We start from the raw sequence: 18735 nt of genomic DNA, 5'->3' as shown, positions 1-18735 counted from the left end.
TTGTCAAAGTTTCGAGAACATACCTTCACCGAAGAGTCAAGCAGTATATTGCTCCCTCCTACGTATATCTCGCGAAGAGACCATGAGGATAAAATCAGAGAGATTAGAGCCCACACAGAAGCATACCGACAATCCTTCTTTCCACGAACAATACGAGACTGGAATAGAAGGGAGAACCAATAGAGATACTCAAGGTACCCTCCGCCACACACCGTCAGGTGGCTTGCGGAGTATGGATGTAGATGTAGATGTAGATGTAGATGTAGATGCATACTGGGATTTTCTAGGAGAGAGAGGAGAAAACAGGGGGATCAAGGAACAGACTGGAGTGAAACATCGAATTAAGGGTGCAACTAAAATGAAATAGAAATGTGCAGAACACATAGTCAGGCAAATGAGTTGTCAGAAGACCAAGGAACAACTTCACTAAATTACGAGAGATGAGAAAGACTCAGAGGGTGACTAAATAGGAGGTGGATAGATGATGGTAGAAAACATGCAAGAGTAACATTGATCAGAGTAGCTGTAAGCCCTAATGCTTGACAAAGTCTGCCAGAATCCTTTATTCTGGCAATGGGTTTCAGATGGCTATTGATGATGATAAAGGTAAATAATTATATCTGCTTTATACACAATTAATTTAGGTGACATGAAATGAAGACCGCAATATATGTCAGTTTAAAGAAACATGCCTTTATTAATAACTTGATGAATCATAAATGAAAGCAGCTTTTGAAACTGATATTTTGTAAGAGGATATGTTAACACTGTGTAGGACTGTAATTTACATATCAGTTACTTTATCACAGTAAGACATAGCATTTCAAAAGCTAGGGTCTGTAGTACAACATGTTTTTAGTATCTTTTGTGCTCCATGGTATTTTTCATGTGGCTGTCATCTGTGACTGGTATGATTATCATGAATAAAGACGAGATTGCTGGAGTGAGCTCTATAAAAAATTGATATAGTGCTGAAGTGTGAAAAACAATTCCGGCTTGAGTATGCCGTCTTGTCAATTCTGATTGATTGTGAATACATTGTGGATGAGGAATAAATGTCTCACTTGACATATGTGGTGAGACTTAAATTAAAATTGTTTGATATGTCTAATTTGTAACTGAAAACCACTTCTGCTCTTGTTATTAAGTCTTAGCATTGCATATTAGTGGTTTGTAGGAGGCTACAGAATCTAACTTTGTTGGTGATTTTCCTTCCCTACTAGATTTGACAAATTACTCCAGTCATAAACTGCATAACTGCCATGTCTTGTACATAGAGTAGCCTTGTACCAGCCATCGACTTTGTCTTTACAGAAAAATTTTAAGAATTCATTGAAGGGGACTATAATAACTAAAAAATGCACCCCACGAAAATATTATTATATAGTGTCATCTGTGTTCAGTATTAATGCTTCCAGCAGTTGAATAGGTACAAATAAACAAAAACAAAAAATATTATAAAGCCTTATATAAAAACTCCACAGTACATCCTATATTCCTTTCATCTGCACTGCCTAATCATCAGTGATTTTTCTGTTAGTATACCTGCCTCTTGTTTTCTTTTTACTGAGTTTTCTATGCCTTCGTCTCCTCTCCTTTATTCTTGCTGTTGTTATTGTTGTTGGTGGTGGTAGTGATATGATTTAGCCTAAAGAATGGTTTGATGCAGTTCTCCACACTAGTCTATCCTGGATAAATCTCTTGGTATCTGTCTACACACTTCCATCATCAAATTGACAACTCCTTGACGTCTCAGAATGCATCCAGTCAAATGACCCCTTCTTTTAATCAAACTGTGCCATACAGTTCTTTTCTCCTTATTGATATTTGATATCTCCTCATTAGTTATCTTCAGCATTTTTTTGTAGCACCACATTTCCAAAGCTTCTATCCACCTCTTGTGTGAATTGCTACAGTTCAGACAAATAGCTTCGGAAAAGACTTTGTAAGACTTAAATTTATTTAGAAATTAATGAATTTTTGTTTTCCAGAAATGCTTAAATAACATAATTGTTTAATGTATTATAATGTAATGTAAAAAGCCATTGCTTTCAAATGATAGCTCCCACTTTGTCTTTGTTTTTGAAATAGAGCCCCTACTTCACTTACAATAGTGATTTACTATTTATCTGTAATTATGATTTATGCCATTACTGTCAGGGATACACATTTTGACATATGCAGAAAATGTAAACCACAACACTTGCATTTATATTCAGTATTAACAATTTTCTTTTACAGAAATCCTTAAATAACATATTTAATTATTATATTATCACGTAATGTGGAAAGCCATTGCTTTCAAGGCATAGCTCTCACTTATCTTACGACAATGTATTACTATTTACCTGTAATAGCAATTTATGCAGTTATAGGTGGCAAGTACAATTTGATACATGCAAAATAATGTAAACTATATGATAAGCTACAGTATTCAGACTAATTGTAGTGAAATGTTAAAGTAAGTATTAACTCACCTGGATTTTCCCAGCTTCTCCAGTTGAATCCATCCTTGACGCCATATTAACGGCATCGCCCCATATATCGTACAGAGGTTTCTGTGCTCCAATAACCCCAGCAGTAATTGGACCATGTGAAATGCCTAAAAATGATGAGTTCATAAACCATACAATAATGTAAATGTGTGGAGAGTATATGAATAGGAACGTAAAAAACCTTGCATGACTTCTTATCATCATGTTCATCATAACTTCTATTGAATTTGGACACTTACCCACTCTCAGCCTATATGACTGTTGACCTTCGGCATTTATTTTTTCTAGTGCAGCCATCATCCTTGTTGCAAAACGAGCAAGCACATACACAACATGTTGGGGGAATGTTTGCCTGCTAATGGAAGTTGTTGAGTCCCTGCGTCCAGGATCCAAGCCACAAGCAGCCATATAAGTCCAGCCAACTACTTTTATTTTCTCAACACGCAGAAAACTTGGTTCAAAGAGTAGCTGCATTATAATAAAATAAACACCTGTTATTTGGTAGTTCCATAAATATGCACAATTGATTTCACATTATGTATTAGTAATCAGTGTTATAATGTTTAGTGAATCCAATGATGACTCTGTTTAACAGACATTTAAAATAATTTTTCATCTGAAGTTTATGTAAAAGCAGTGGGATGGTGAAAGAACATGTGAAATATTATAGTTGGCTTAAGAAATAAAACAATCTGCTACATGCTTACATACACAAGTTTTCTTACTAATATGGAAAAACTTTCTGTTTTCCACACTATGATCTATGAACATTTTTCAAAGAGAAAAAGAACTTGGTTTTCCATTCACACAAATCAGTAACCTCCATTTGTTTCTCCTTCTGCTTGAATTTTTCAAGATTTGATTACTGGTACAAATTGAAGATAAAGTCAGTAACTCACCTTGTCAAAGTCACATATGATTTCATTGAGTACTCGTAGGCTAACTAGTTCATTGCTGTTTTCAGGATGATCAAAGTCAAAAAGAGTGTAATCAGTAACAGTAGCAAACAAGACAGCTACTGAGTCATATTCTTCATGATACAGTTCATCAGAGGTCCTTTCTATGTTCAGGTAGAGCTCAGCTATAAAAAAAATTATATATATACAAATAAAATTTTTCTGCTACCAAGAGGCAACAGACACTGATAAAAATAAATAAAAGATGAAATTAAAGCTAGCTATCAAATTGGAATATTCCCAGTACACTAGACAAAATAATGTAAGGGGGGAGACTGTGAGTACAAGCCCAAGTGGAAAAAAATATAAGGAAGGAAAGTCAAACTAATGGAAAACAAAATCCATCTTTGCATACTTACATTCAATAAACTATGGAATATACCATTGAGAAATTGGGAAAAAAAAACCTTGCAGACATGCATTCAGACTTCAAAAACAGGCAACTGTTTAGAGAACTTAGGGTTCTTCCTGTTTCAAGTGTCTGTATTCTGAAATGTACAGTGAACGCAAACACCGTCTAATAAAAAGACTCCCTTCCCAAAACAAATATTCTTTTTACTGGTTTGATGCCACCCTAAATCTCTTCCTATCGTCTTTGGATACCTATGAAACCAGCATCCTCAGTAATCTTTTTGCATGTTCTGATCTTTATTTACCTAACAATTTCCTGATTAAAACTCTTTTCAGAATGAAGTTAGCCTTTCATAGATGCCTTTGCACATGCACCACTAATTGTTCTTACTTTTGGTAAGAGTAGTCTGGAGACTTTTCAATTCTTCTTCTTTTAAGTACTTCAACTGACATTTTGTATCTTCACATTAGTTTTAACATTCCTCTGTATCACTATACTTCGATATATTCAATTTCTTCCCTACTTTTCTGATGGCCTTTGGTTGTTTTTGTTATAGTAATGTACACTGTTCATATAATTTCACAAAGATTTTCCTCAATTCCACATCGATATTTGCTATCAATAGTTGTTCATGTATTTGTTTCCCAGCAGTATAATGAAATTAATTAAATTCACTAAATGCATAGATCAGTGGGGATGAAATCAGTTAAGATCCAGTTACACGAAATGATATTAGTGCAAACTGGCTAAGACTTTTCCTTTTGATATAACCAGTGTCCTCCCCCCATGGACCATGGACCTTGCCGTTGGTGAGGAGGCTTGCGTGCCTCAACAATACAGATAGCCGTACCATAGGTGCAACCACAACGGACGGGTATCTGTTGAGAGGCCAGACAAATGTGTGGTTCCTGAAGAGGGGCAGCAGCCTTTTCAGTAGTCGCAGGGGCAACAGTCTCGATGATTGACTGATCTGGCCTTGTAACACTAACCAAAATGGCCTTGCTGTTCTGGTACTGCGAACGGCTGAAAGCAAGGGGAAACTACAGCCAAGGGCATGCAGCTTCACTGTATGATTAAATGATGATGGCGTCCTCTTGGGTAATATATTCCGGAGGTAAAATAGTCCCCCATTCGGATCTCCGGGCGGGGACTACTCAAGAGGATGTCGTTATCAGGAGAAAGAAAACTGGCATTCTATGGATCGGAGCATGGAATGTCAGATCCCTTAATCGGGCAGGTAGGTTAGAAAATTTAAAAAGGGAAATGGATAGGTTAAAGTTAGATATAGTGGGAATTAGTGAAGTTCGGTGGCAGGAGGAACAAGACTTCTGGTCAGGTGAATACAGGGTTATAAATACAAAATCAAATAGGGGTAATGCAGGAGTAGATTTAATAATAAATAAAAAAGTAGGTGTACGGGTAAGCTACTACAAACAGCATAGTGAACGCATTATTGTGGTCAAGATAGACACAAAGCCCACGCCTACAACAGTAGTACAAGTTTATATGCCAACTAGCTCTGCAGATGACAAAGAAATTGATGAAATGTATGATGAGATAAAAGAAATTATTCAGGTAGTGAAGGGAGACGAAAATTTAATAGTCATGGGTGACTGGAATTCGTCAGTAGGAAAAGGAAGAGAAGGAAACATAGTAGGTGAATATGGATTGGGGCTAAGAAATGAAAGAGGAAGCCGCCTGATAGAATTTTGCGCAGAGCATAACTTAATCATAGCTAATACTTAGTTTAAGTATCATGAAAGAAGGTTGTATACATGGAAGAACCCTGGAGATACTAAAAGGTATCAAATAGATTATATAATGGTAAGACAGAGATTTAGGAACCAGGTTTTAAATTGTAAGACATTTCCAGGGGCAGATGTGGACTCTGACCACAATCTATTAGTAATGAACTGTAGATTAAAACTGAAGAAACTGCAAAAAGGTAGGAATTTAAGGAGATGGGACCTGGATAAACCAGAGATTGTACACAGTTTCAGGGAGAACATAAGGGAACAATTGACAGGAATGGGGGAAAGAAATACTGTAGAAGAAGAATGGGTAGCTTTGAGGGATGAAATAGTGAAGGCAGCAGAGGATCAAATAGGTAAAAAGACGAGGGCTAGTAGAAACCCTTGGGTAACAGAAAAAATATTGAATTTAATTGATGAAAGGAGAAAATATAGAAACACAGTAAATGAATCAGGCAAAAAGGAATACAAACGTCTCAAAAATGAGATCGACAGGAAGTGAAAAATGGCTAAGCAGGGATGGCTAGAGGCTTATCTCACTAGGGGTAAGATAGATACTGCCTACAGGAAAATTAAAGAGACCTTTGGAGAAAGGAGAACCACTTGCATGAATATCAAGAGCTCAGATGGAAACCCAGTTCTAAGCAAAGAAGGGAAAGCAGAAAGGTAGAAGGAGTATATAGAGGGCCTATACAAGGGCGATGTACTTGAGGACAATATTATGGAAATGGAAGAGGATGTAGATGAAGATGAAATGGGAGATATGATATTGCGTGAAGAGTTTGACAGAGCAATGAAAGACCTGAGTCGAAACAAGGCCCCCGGAGTAGACAACATTCCATTAGAACTACTGACAACCTTGGGAGAGCCAGTCCCGACAAAACTCTACCATCTGGTGAGCAAGATGTATGAGACAGGTGAAATACCCTCAGACTTCAAGAAGAATATAATCATCCCAATCCCAAAGAAAGCAGGTGTTGACAGATGTGAAAATTACCGAACTATCAGTTTAATAAGTCACAGCTGCAAAATACTAACGCGAATTCTTTACAGACGAATGGAAAAACTGATAGAAGCCGACCTGGGGGAAGATCAGTTTGGATTCCGTAGAAATGTTGGAACACGTGAGGCAATACTGACCCTACGACTTATCTTAGAAGAAAGATTAAGGAAAGGCAAACCTACGTTTCTAGCATTTGTAGACTTAGAGAAAGCTTTTGATAATGTTGATTGGAATACTCTCTTTCAAATTCTGAAGGTGGCAGGGGTAAAATACAGAGATCGAAAGGCTATTTACAATTTGTACAGAAAGCAGATGGCAGTTATAAGAGTAGAGGGGTATGAAAGGGAAGCAGTGGTTGGGAAGGGAGTGAGACAGGGTTGTAGCCTATCCCCGATGTTATTCAATCTGTATATTGAGCAAGCAATAAAGGAAACAAAAGAAAAGTTTGGAGTAGGTATTGAAATCCATGGAGAAAAAATAAAAACTTTGAGGTTCACCGATGACATTGTAATTCTGTCAGAGACAGCAAAGGACTTGGAAGAGCAGTTCAATGGAATGGACAGTGTCTTGAAAGGAGGGTATAAGGTGAACATCAACAAAAGCAAAATGAGGGTAATGGAATGTAGTCGGATTAAGTCGGGTGATGCTGAGGGAATTAGATTAGGAAATGAGACACTTATAGTAGTAAAGGAGTTTTGCTATTTGGGGAGCAAAATAACTGATGATGGTCGAAGTAGAGAGGATGTAAAATGTAGACTGGCAATGGCAAGGAAAGCGTTTCTTAAGAAGAGAAATTTTTTAACATTGAGTATAGATTTAAGCGTCAGGAAGTCGTTTCTCAAAGTATTTGTATGGAGTATAGCCATGTATGGAAGTGAAACGTGGACGATAAATAGCTTAGAAAAGAAGAGAATAGAAGCTTTCGAAATGTGGTGCTACAGAAGAATGCTGAAGATTAGATGGGTTGATCACATAACTAATGAGGAGGTATTGAATAGAATTGGGGAGAGGAGGAGCTTGTGGCACAACTTGGCTAGAAGAAGGGATCGGTTGGTAGGACATGTTCTGAGACATCGAGGGATCACCAATTTAGTATTGGAGGGCAGTGCGGAGGGTAAAAATCGTAGAGGGAGACCAAGAGATGAATACACTAAGCAGATTCAGAAGGATGTAGGTTGCAGTAGGTACTGGGAGATGAAGAAGCTTGCACAGGATAGAGTAGCATGGAGAGCTGCATCAAACCAGTCTCAGGACTGAAGACCACAACAACAACAACAATAACCAGTGCAAATTGTTCAGATATGCTGGACCGGCAATTAATGAATGTATAGTGACATTTGGAAATTTGTAACACACCAGGACACAAACCCAGATTTCCTGTTTATTGCATCCAGTCAGCTTACCTTTTAGACTATGTGAGCATGTCTACAGGTCTGATTCAAACTTTTAATAGTCTCTGACACATAAATGAATTAAAAGCCCTGAAATGGAATGAATGGATTGATAACAATGAAATTAAACAAGTGCAGTGACATGAAATAATATCAGTGACAACTACTGAGATATGTTGAATTTGCAAAGTAATGAGTGTGTAGTGACAACTGAAAATTCATGCCAGGCTGGAAACTGAATTTAGATTTTATGCATATGGAAAGGAGTTGTCTTTACCATTAGGTTAGTTGAGCATGCTTCCAGACATGGCTCACACTTTCATTGTCACTCATACTTCTCCCACTGAGATATCATTTATGAGTAACTCCATAACATCTTCAATTTCATACTCATAGATCCGTTTATCTCATTCTCAATCCATTTAATTCATTTTGTATTTGTTCCTTGTGGCAGTGTAGGCCATGGTCCTTTACCAATTCCTTTTCCCCAGTGATGCTTTTTTCACATACCCCTTGGGAGAATCTCTGTTATTAGTGTCTGGAAATCGTATGTGGAAACATTGACAGTGAAAGTTTTAGTAAGGCCTGTGCCTATGTTCACATTGCCCAATTGTTAACATGAACCACTCTAAGCAGGAAATCTCGGTTCAGGTCCCGATACAGCCCGAATTGTCAGTTATCACTGCATGTTCATTAACACCAGTGCTGAAATAATTTTTTATATACTTGTGACATCATTAGCCCATGCAAATTGTACGGATACTGTTTAGCAAGAGTAATAGAAGGCAGATTTCAGACTACCTAACAGATCAAAACGAAAATTTCTGTTCCGACACTGACAATGTTGAGTGTTTATGGAAAAAGTTCAAGGCAATCGTAAAATGCGTTTTAGACAGGTACGTGCCGAGTAAAACTGTGAGGGACGGGAAAAACCCACCATGGTACAACAACAAAGTTAGGAAACTACTGCGAAAGCAAAGAGAGCTCCACTCCAAGTTTAAACGCAGCCAAAACCTCTCAGACAAACAGAAGCTGAACGATGTCAAAGTTAGCGTAAGGAGGGCTATGCGTGAAGCGTTCATTGAATTCGAAAGTGAAATTCTATGTACCGACTTGACAGAAAATCCTAGGAAGTTCTGGTCTTACGTTAAATCAGTAAGTGGCTCGAAACAGCATATCCAGACACTATGGGATGATGATGGCATTGAAACAGAGGATGACACGCGTAAAGCTGAAATACTAAACACCTTTTTCCAAAGCTGTTTCACAGAGGAAGACCGCACTGCAGTTCCTTCTCTAAATCCTCGCACAAACGAAAAAATGGCTGACATCGAAATAAGTGTCCAAGGAATAGAAAAGCAACTGGAATCATTCAATAGAGGAAAGTCCACTGGACCTGACGGGATACCAATTCGATTCTACACAGAGTACGCGAAAGAACTTGCCCCCCTTCTAACAGCCGTGTACCGCAAGTCTCTAGAGGAACGGAGGGTTCCAAATGATTGGAAAAGAGCACAGATAGTCCCAGTCTTCAAGAAGGGTCGTCGAGCAGATGCGCAAAACTATAGACCTATATCTCTGACGTCGATCTGTTGTAGAATTTTAGAACATGTTTTTTGCTCGAGTATCATGTCGTTTTTGGAAACCCAGAATCTACTATGTAGGAATCAACATGGATTCCGGAAACAGCGATCGTGTGAGACCCAACTCGCTTTATTTGTTCATGAGACCCAGAAAATATTAGATACAGGCTCCCAGGTAGATGCTATTTTTCTTGACTTCCGGAAGGCGTTCGATACAGTTCCGCACTGTCGCCTGATAAACAAAGTAAGAGCCTACGGAATATCAGACCAGCTGTGTGGCTGGATTGAAGAGTTTTTAGCAAACAGAACACAGCATGTTGTTATCAATGGAGAGACGTCTACAGACGTTAAAGTAACCTCTGGCGTGCCACAGGGGAGTGTTGTGGGACCATTGCTTTTCACAATATATATAAATGACTTAGTAGATAGTGTCTGAAGTTCCATGCGGCTTTTCGTGGATGATGCTGTAGTATACAGAGAAGTTGCAGCATTAGAAAATTGTAGCGAAATGCAGGAAGATCTGCAGCGGATAGGCACTTGGTGCAGGGAGTGGCAACTGACCCTTAACATAGACAAATGTAATGTATTGCGAATATGTAGAAAGAAGGATCCTTTATTGTATGATTATATGATAGCGGAACAAACACTGGTAGCAGTTACTTCTGTAAAATATCTGGGAGTATGTGTGCGGAACGATTTGAAGTGGAATGATCATATAAAATTAATTGTTGGTAAGGCGGGTACCAGGTTGAGATTCATTGGGAGAGTGCTTAGAAAATGTAGTCCATCAACAAAGGAGGTGGCTTACAAAACACTCGTTCGACCTATACTTGAGTATTGCTCATCAGTGTGGGATCCGTACCAGATCGGTCTGACGGAGGAGATAGAGAAGATCCAAAGAAGAGCGGCGCGTTTCGTCACAGGGTTATTTGGTAACCGTGATAGCATTACGGAGATGTTTAATAAACTTAAGTGGCAGACTCTGCAAGAGAGGCGCTCTGCATCGTGGTGTAGCTTGCTCGCCAGGTTTCGAGAGGGTGCGCTTCTGGATGAGGTATCGAATATATTGCTTCCCCCTACTTATACCTCCCGAGGAGATCACGAACGTAAAATTAGAGAGATTAGAGCGCGCACGGAGGCTTTCAGACAGTCGTTCTTCCCGTGAACCATACGCGACTGGAACAGGAAAGGGAGGTAATGACAGTGGCACGTAAAGTGCCCTCCGCCACACACCGTTGGGTGGCTTGCGGAGTATCAATGTAGATGTAGATGTAGATATGATCTGAAGCATGATTGAATGGCCTAGATTTCTTTTCTACCATACAATCGATCATCTTAAGAGCCAAATATATTTGGGAGGGGGAGGAGCGATGAAGGAATGAAGAAATTGATCTTGTGAAATAATGAGCAATTCTCTACTATGGGTTGTAAAGTACAGAAATGTTCAAATGGATTCAGAAAGCATTGGGGGAAGACTATATGATCTGTACAGAGTGCCAAGAGTTGTTATAGATTCTTAGTGAACCAAGCATCATATCTAATAGTTGTAATGGACAGACTTCACATGAATCACATCACTGCAAAAATTAACCCTCAGTTGCTACTGGACAAATTGAAAAAAAGGCCACTTTCACTCAGAAAATGCTTGAAAATTTAACTGCCACTGAAAACATTTTGAACAACATAATGACAGGAAATGAGACACAAATTTATGACTATGAAATATACACAAAGATGCAGCCATGTTAGTGAAAGGGGAAAGATGTTCTCCGCCACAGAAAGAAAGACAAGTTGACACGACATCAAGATGCTGATGATTTATTTTCATTGATTGTTTACGCATTTCCATGCTGTACAAGGAAATGAGAATTTCACCAAGTTTGTTTAGGAGATGCCATGCATTCTCTTTGGCTGGGTGCAACTGAGTAGCTGCTGGGTGTCATGCACCCCCTTCCCTACTCCACTCTTCCTACCACATCTCCTCTTCCCACTGCTCCCCTCAGCTTGCAGTCAATACCATCACCACCACTTGTCGCTAGCTGAATACCTGCCGATGAGAGAGGCATGAGGAGTGGTTTGTCTGGAACTCAGTGTATTTGCACGAATTATCTATTGCAAGGACTGATCATCATGGTCTCAATTCATCAACACACTTTTAGTGCCTCGTGACTGTGGGTATGAATAGCTACCCACAGCTGAATGTATTTCCGTGGTGGGCCAGTTCTGTGGATACATCTGACACATCAAGCCTGCCAATCTGAGGCCCATCATTTCTCACTAATGTGCAGGTCAAACCCATTGGATCTAGTCTGCCTGATCTGCTCACACACCAGGTCCATTAGTGTGTGATGGGAATCGGCAGATTTCCATGACTTATTCTTGCCCTTCAGATCTCAGAAATTGTCTGGAAATCAGGGATCTTCACTTTGGGAAGCTTATGGAAATCCTGTGTGGCTAAAGTGGGAAATTTGATAGCAAAATTTGAATACTCACATAACTGCCATATAAAACTGGCCCACAAGCAAGAAATGTCAAAGTGATGGTAAAAATATTTTATAGATTATATTTATGAAATTCAAGGGAGGTGACTTCACAAAAGTGTCCATAAAGTATTAGACATCTGATGGAAAATAATTTATCAAAAGATATTTATTAATAAAATTCTTTAATACCACAGCTATTCACAAGAAACACAACTGCACACTTAAGACAATACTAATGGCAGAGCCCTTCTGCAGTAAGTCTTGAGTAATACTTAAGTTCTATGTAATGCAATACTGATGATAAAATGCAGTGGAACAGTCCAAAATACCAAAATCTAAACACTGAGATCAATAACATTTTGGATACTAAAGGCCAAAATGCTTCATTATTCTGGTGGCCTGTATTGGTATGACATATCTGATCGTAGAGGTCCACAGCTCGTGGTTTTGGGGTAGTGTTCTCCTTCCCACATTTGGGGTCCCGGGATTGATTCCCAGCGGGGTCAGGGATTTTTCCTGCCTTGAGATGACTGGTTGTTGTGTCGTCTTCATCATAATCATCATTCATCCCCATTACGGTTGGAGGAATGCAATGGCAAACCACCTCCACTAGGACTTGCCTAGTACAGTGGTGCGGGTCTCCCACATCGTCCCCTATGCTCCTCGGAGTATGGGACCTCATCATCATCATCATCGTCATCACCTGATCTTAGAGATGATTCAGTACACAGGACCATGCTACTTTAGTACGGGTCACAGTTCTTTTGTACAATCTGTTCCGTTTATCCTTGGGAAACTGCTAACACTGTATAATGTATTTTATCTATTATAGACAATCATTATGAAAAATAGAAGACTGGCTAGGAAAAGAATTTTGAGCAAGTCTTCAAAGTTGAAAGTGTGTCAGAAAATAAATGAGGAGAGGAAGGGCTTACAGTGATAACTAATCAGGTAGAGATATCGAAACTTACTCATGTTCAGGAAAAGGTGGCAGTTGTGCATTAACATTTATGTGGACCATTAATTATGTCATTTTGTGTTCAGTGGTTTGGGAAACATTGTAAATAAGTTTTGTCATGGACTTACATAAACAGACCCTTGTGTGTGCATGCAGCATACATTTTTAAATTTTGCTGTGGACCATCATGGGCTAATTCGCAGAAATGATAGCATCTTATAGCTGAAGTTTCTTATTACTGTATCAACATTAGAACATAAGCCACCAATAAAGCTAATACAACAGGCTCTCAAAGCAGTGCGACATACCATGCAGACTAGTCGACATATTGCCTGCTGGCAGCTGTTTAGGTATTTTGGCCAATAGCTGTTTGCAACTGGCAGGAATCCTCAAAGAATTATCCTCTCTTGTTTGTGTGATGGCTGTTTGATAAGTAATCTGACATTTTGCCAGCATAAGTTACTGGTGTTCTTAAAGAATTATCCTTTATTGTTCATGGAGTACTGAAGTTGAGCAATGGAGGATAATTAGTTGAGAGTGCCCAATACTTATGATGGTGAGATGTCAGATTATCAGTCAAAGAGCCATAGGTTAAAATACCTCAAACACGCGCTGCCAGGTGATATGTCTATCAAGTGGCTATGAAAGTCTCAGTGATTACATAAGACTAGTCCCTATTAATAAGCAGTGTGACATGATTCTCCCTTGGGCCAGGTTAAGTCAGTCAGATTCACACATTTCCATTAAAAGCTCATTGTACAGAATCTGGATGTTGTTGTTGTGGTCTTCAGTCCGAAGACTGGTTTGATGCAGCTCTCCATGCCGCTCTATCCTGTGTGAGCCTCTTCAACTCCAAATAACTACTGCAACCTACATCTCTCTGAATCTGCTTACTGTATTAATTTCTTGGTCTCCTTCAATGATTTTTACCTCCCACGCTTCCCTCCAGCACTAAATTGGTGATCCTTTGATGTCTCAGAATGTGTCCTGTCAACCGATCCCTTCTTTTGATCAAGTTTTGCCACACATTTCTTGCCTCCCCAGTTCTATTCAATACTTCCTCATTAGTCACATGATCTACCCATGTAATATTCAGAATTCCTCTGTAGCACCACATTTTGACAGCTTCTATTCTCTTTTTGTCTAAACTGCTTATCATCCATGTTTAACTTCCATACATGGCTACACTCCAGACAAATACATTCAGAGAAGGTTTCCTAACACTTAAATATATATTTGGTGCTAACAAATTTCTCTTCTTCAGAAATGTTTTTCCTGCCATTGCCAGTCCACATTTTATATTCTCTCTGCTTCACCTATCATCAGTTATTTTGCTGCCCAAATAGAAAAATCGTATACCACTTTAAGTATCTCATTTCCTAATCTGATTCCCGTAGTGGCATCTGATTTAATTTTTATCCTTGTGTTGCTTTTGTTGATATTTGTCTTATATCCTCCATTCAAGACACTGTCCATTGTGTTCAACTTCTCTTCCAAGTCCCTTGTTGTCTCTGACAGAAATGCAACATCATCGGCAAACCTCGAAGTTTTTTTTCCTATCCCTGAACTTAAATTCCTTCTCCAAATTTTTCTTTTGTTTCCTTTACTGCCTGTTCAATGTACATATTGAATAAAATCAGGTATAGGCTACAACCCTATCTCACTCCCTTTTCAACCACTGCCTCCCTGTCATGCCCCTCGACTCTTATAACTGCTCGATTTCTGTACAGGTGTCAAAAGCTTTCTCTAAGTCTACAAATGCTATAAATGTAGTTTGTGTTTCCTTAACCTGTCTTCTAAGATAAGTCACAGGGTCAGTACTGCCTCATGTGTTCCAACATTTCTACATAATATAAACTGATCTTCCCCGAGATCGGATTTTACCAGTTTTTCCATTCTTCTGTAAAGAATTTATGTTCATATTTTGCAACCACGACTTATGAAACTGATCATTCAATAATTTTCACACCTGTCAGCAACTGCTTTTAGTGTAGTTGGAATTACTACATTCTTCTTGAAGTCTGAGAGTATTTCGCCTGCCTCATACATCTTGCACGCTGGATGGAATAGTTTTGTTATGGTAGGTTCTCCCAGGGCTATCAGTAGTTCTGACAGAATATTGTCTACTCCCTAGATCTTTCAGAGCTATGTCAAACTATTCTCACAGTATTGTATCTCCTGTTTCATATTCATCCACGTCCATTCCCTTTCTATAATATTGCTTTCAGATTCATCTTCATTGCATAGACCCTCTATATACTCCTTCCACCTTTGAGCTTTCCGTTCTTGCTTAGGACTAGTTTACCATATGACCTCTTGATGTACATACAGCTGATTCTCTTACATACAGCTGTTTCTCTTTCCCCAGAGGCCTCTCTAATTTTACTGTAGGCAGTATGCATCTTTCCAATGATGAAATATGCTTCTAAGTAGCTTGCTGCTTAGCAATTTTGTACTTGTGTCAGTCTCACTTTGTTAAATGTCTGTGTTTCCTTTTACCTGCTTCATTTGCGGCAGTTTTAAATTATCTCTGTTCATCAATTAAATTCAATATCTCTAGTGTTAGGCAAGGAGTTTTACTAGGCCTTGTCTTTTTACCTATTTGATCCTCTGCTGCCTTCTCCATTACATCTCTTAAAGCTACCCATTCATGTTCTGCTGTATTCTTTTCTCTGTTCTAGTTAAGTGTTCCTAATGCTCCCTCTGAAACTCTCAGAAACACCTGCTTCTTTCAACTTATCCAGGTCCCACCTTCTTAATTTTCCATCTTTTTCCAATTTCTCCAGTTCTGATCTTCTGTTGATAACCAATAAATTGTGCTCTGAGTCCACATCTGCCTCCGGAAATGTCTTACAATTTAACATTTCCTAAATCTCTGTCATACCATTGTATAATCAATCTGAAACCTTCTGGTGTCTCCAGGTCTCTTCCATGTATACAGCCTTTTTTTTAATGATTCTTAAACCAAGTGTTAGTGACAACTAAATTATGCTCTGTGCAAAATTTTACCAGGCACCTTCCTCTTTCATTCCTTTCCCCAGTCCTTATTAACCTACTATTTTTCCTTCTTTTCCTTCTCTTCTTTTTCCTACTATTGAATTTCAGTCCCCCATCACAATTAAATTTTTGTCTCCTCTAACTGCCCGAATAATTTATTTTTCTCATCTTACATTTCTTCAATCACTTCACCATGTGTGGAGCTAGTTGGCATGTAAACTTGTATTACTGCAGTAAGTGTGGGCTTCAAGTATATCTTGGCTATGATAATTTGTTCACTATGCTGCTCATAGGAGCTTACCTGCATTCCTATTTTCCCACTCCTGCATTACCCTATTTGATTTTGTGTTTGCGAGTAGAACCCTGTATTCAGCTGACCAGAAGTCCTGTTCCTCGTGCCACCAAACTTCACTAATTCCCACTGTATCTAACTTCAACCTCTCTATTTCCCTTTTTAAATTTTCTAACCTACCTGCTCCATTGAGGGATCTAACATTCCACATTCCAACCCATAGAAGGTCAGTTTTTTTCTTCTGATGACGACATACTCCTGAGTACTCCTAACCCAGAGATCAGAGTGGGGGATTACTTTACCTCTGGAACATTTTACCCATTTAACCATACAGTAGAGTTATATGTTTTTGGGAAAAATTACAGCTGTAGTTTCCTGTTGCTTACAGCCATTTGCAGTAACTGCACAGAAAGACTGTTTTGGTCGATGTTACAAGGCTAGATCCCTCAATCATTTGGACTGTTGCCCCTGCAACTACTGAAAGGACTGCTGCCCATCTTCAAGAATCACATGTTTGTATGGCCTCTCAGTGGTACCCCTCCATTGTGGTTGCACCTCCAGTATGGCTATTTGTATTGCTGAGGTACGCAAGCCATCCCATCAAATGCAAGGTCCATGTTTCATGGGGGGGGGGGGGGGGGGGGAGAAGCTGGCTAGTAATGACATAGATCTTTCACTGTTTATGCTGGAAATAATGAATACTGACTTAGACTTAATGCTGTTAATTCATTCATTCAAGTGAAGTAATCAGGATGAGTCATATTAAAAGTGACATGTGTAATTAAGATATTAAAAAGTTTATATGTTTTTCTAAAAGGCACACAAGAACTCTTGAGAAATGGAGTATAATGATGTGATGCTTTTAATGCTTGTAGTGAGACTTCTTGAATAAATATTTGAGAAATGTGATGGGAAATTTAAATGTCGAGACTGTTGGTCCATTGAGGTTTCATGTTCGGTTGCAGGTAATAGGTCAGATGATATCACTACCAACTAAGCTTAAAGAAGAGTCATTCAAACATGGCTTTCTCTTCAAAGGGAACAGTACTGCCACTAAAAAAATCCATCATTTTGTTGAAAACAAAATAAAATAAAATAAACCCCCAGGAACAAAGAATCTTTCACTCTACAGCAGAGTGTGCACTGCTTTGAGACTTCCTAGCAAATTGAAACTATGTGCCGAATTGGGATTTGAATCCAGCAGTACTCTTACTGATCAAACTATTCAGGTAGGACACATGATTTATCCTCATAGTTTTGCTTCTATTTGTACGTCTCTTCTACTTTCAAGGAGTGCTAGTCCCACAGGGTATACAAGAGAGCTTCTGTGAGATCCGGACAGTAGGAGAGAAGTAATGGCACAGGTGAAATTGTGTGTTTGAATTGTGTCACACCTGGATTGCTCAGTTGTTACATACATTGGAGCAAAAGGCAAGGTTCTAGGTGTGTTTTTGCTTTTAGGAAGCTTTAATTGTCGAGTCCTAGTAATAGAGTTCCATAGATTTCGTGTTTGTTTTGAATACTGTCAGAGAGAGTCCCTTCAGTCAACCATAGTGCCAGGAGTGCTAGTGTTTGTTTTCAATACAGTTCAGAGACAGTTAGTGCTATTTTCATTGTTTTCTACAAGAAGTGTCTAGCAACCACAGTTTAGTCAACAATTAGCCGCCTTCAGTGAATTAGCAGCCTAGTTAAAAGTTGATTAACTCTCTACAGTAAATTGATTTCTTAGGATGGATAGGATGTGTGACTGCTGTGTACAGACGCAGGAGGAGCTGGCCACTGTTGCGAACAGCTGAACATGTTGATGGCCACGGTCAGCCATCTTCAGGTTGCTGCCTTGGAGTGTAGCAGCAGTGGGGAGTCTGGTGCGTCGCATGGTACACCCCAGGTGTTACATGCTTCACCCACTGTCCCTGCTGTCGAGACATCTTCGCGGGTACAGGGCGCGGTTGGGCCACCCTCTCCCCAAGGGGAGTGGCAGGTTCAGCGGCGTTCACGGTGCACGAGGCGGAGGGTCAATGTGGAAGCTGGCCGTGTGGCATCGCCCGCTCTGCCTGTGAGTGGACATGTGGCTGCTCCTTCAGCAAGGTCCGAGCAGGCACATGGGGGGAGGGGTTTATTAGCTATTGGGAGCTCCAACGTTAGGTCGAGGAAGAAGGCCAGTGTTCACTCTGTCTGCTTGCCGGGGGTTTTATCCAAGATGTGGAGGAGGCCTTGCCGGCGGCAATAGAGAGCACTGGGTGCATCCGACTGCAAATTGTTGCTCATGTCGGCACCAATGACTCCTGCCGTCTGGGTTCAGAAGTCATCCTCAGTTCATATAGGTGGTTGGCGGAATTGGTGAAGGCGGAAAGCCTCGCTTGCGGGGTGGAATCTGAGCTAACTATTTGTAGTATCGTTCCCAGAACCGATCGCGGTCCTCTGATTTGGAACCGAGTAGAAGGCTTAAACCAGAGGCTCAGACGATTCTGTGG

The 18735-nt window shown here is 39.6% G+C and overlaps 1 protein-coding gene across 1 annotated transcript in view; it reads right to left on the bottom strand.

The window, feature by feature from the left end:
* The window catches only part of LOC124613534 (adenylate cyclase type 2-like), a 283418-nt gene that overhangs the window by 12112 nt on the left and 252571 nt on the right, over positions 1-18735 (bottom strand). Inside the window, exons 18-20 of the mRNA XM_047142245.1 lie at positions 3395-3576; positions 2735-2963; positions 2478-2602 (exon numbers count right to left, since the gene is read on the bottom strand). Of these exons, the coding sequence (XP_046998201.1) occupies positions 2478-2602; positions 2735-2963; positions 3395-3576 (536 nt within the window). The remainder of the gene's footprint in view (positions 1-2477; positions 2603-2734; positions 2964-3394; positions 3577-18735) is intronic.

This window comes from Schistocerca americana, chromosome 4, assembly GCF_021461395.2.
Source record: "Schistocerca americana isolate TAMUIC-IGC-003095 chromosome 4, iqSchAmer2.1, whole genome shotgun sequence".
Lineage (NCBI taxonomy): Eukaryota > Metazoa > Arthropoda > Insecta > Orthoptera > Acrididae > Schistocerca > Schistocerca americana.
Note: the sequence above shows the minus strand (reverse complement) of the source record. Positions and strands in the feature narration are given on the sequence as shown.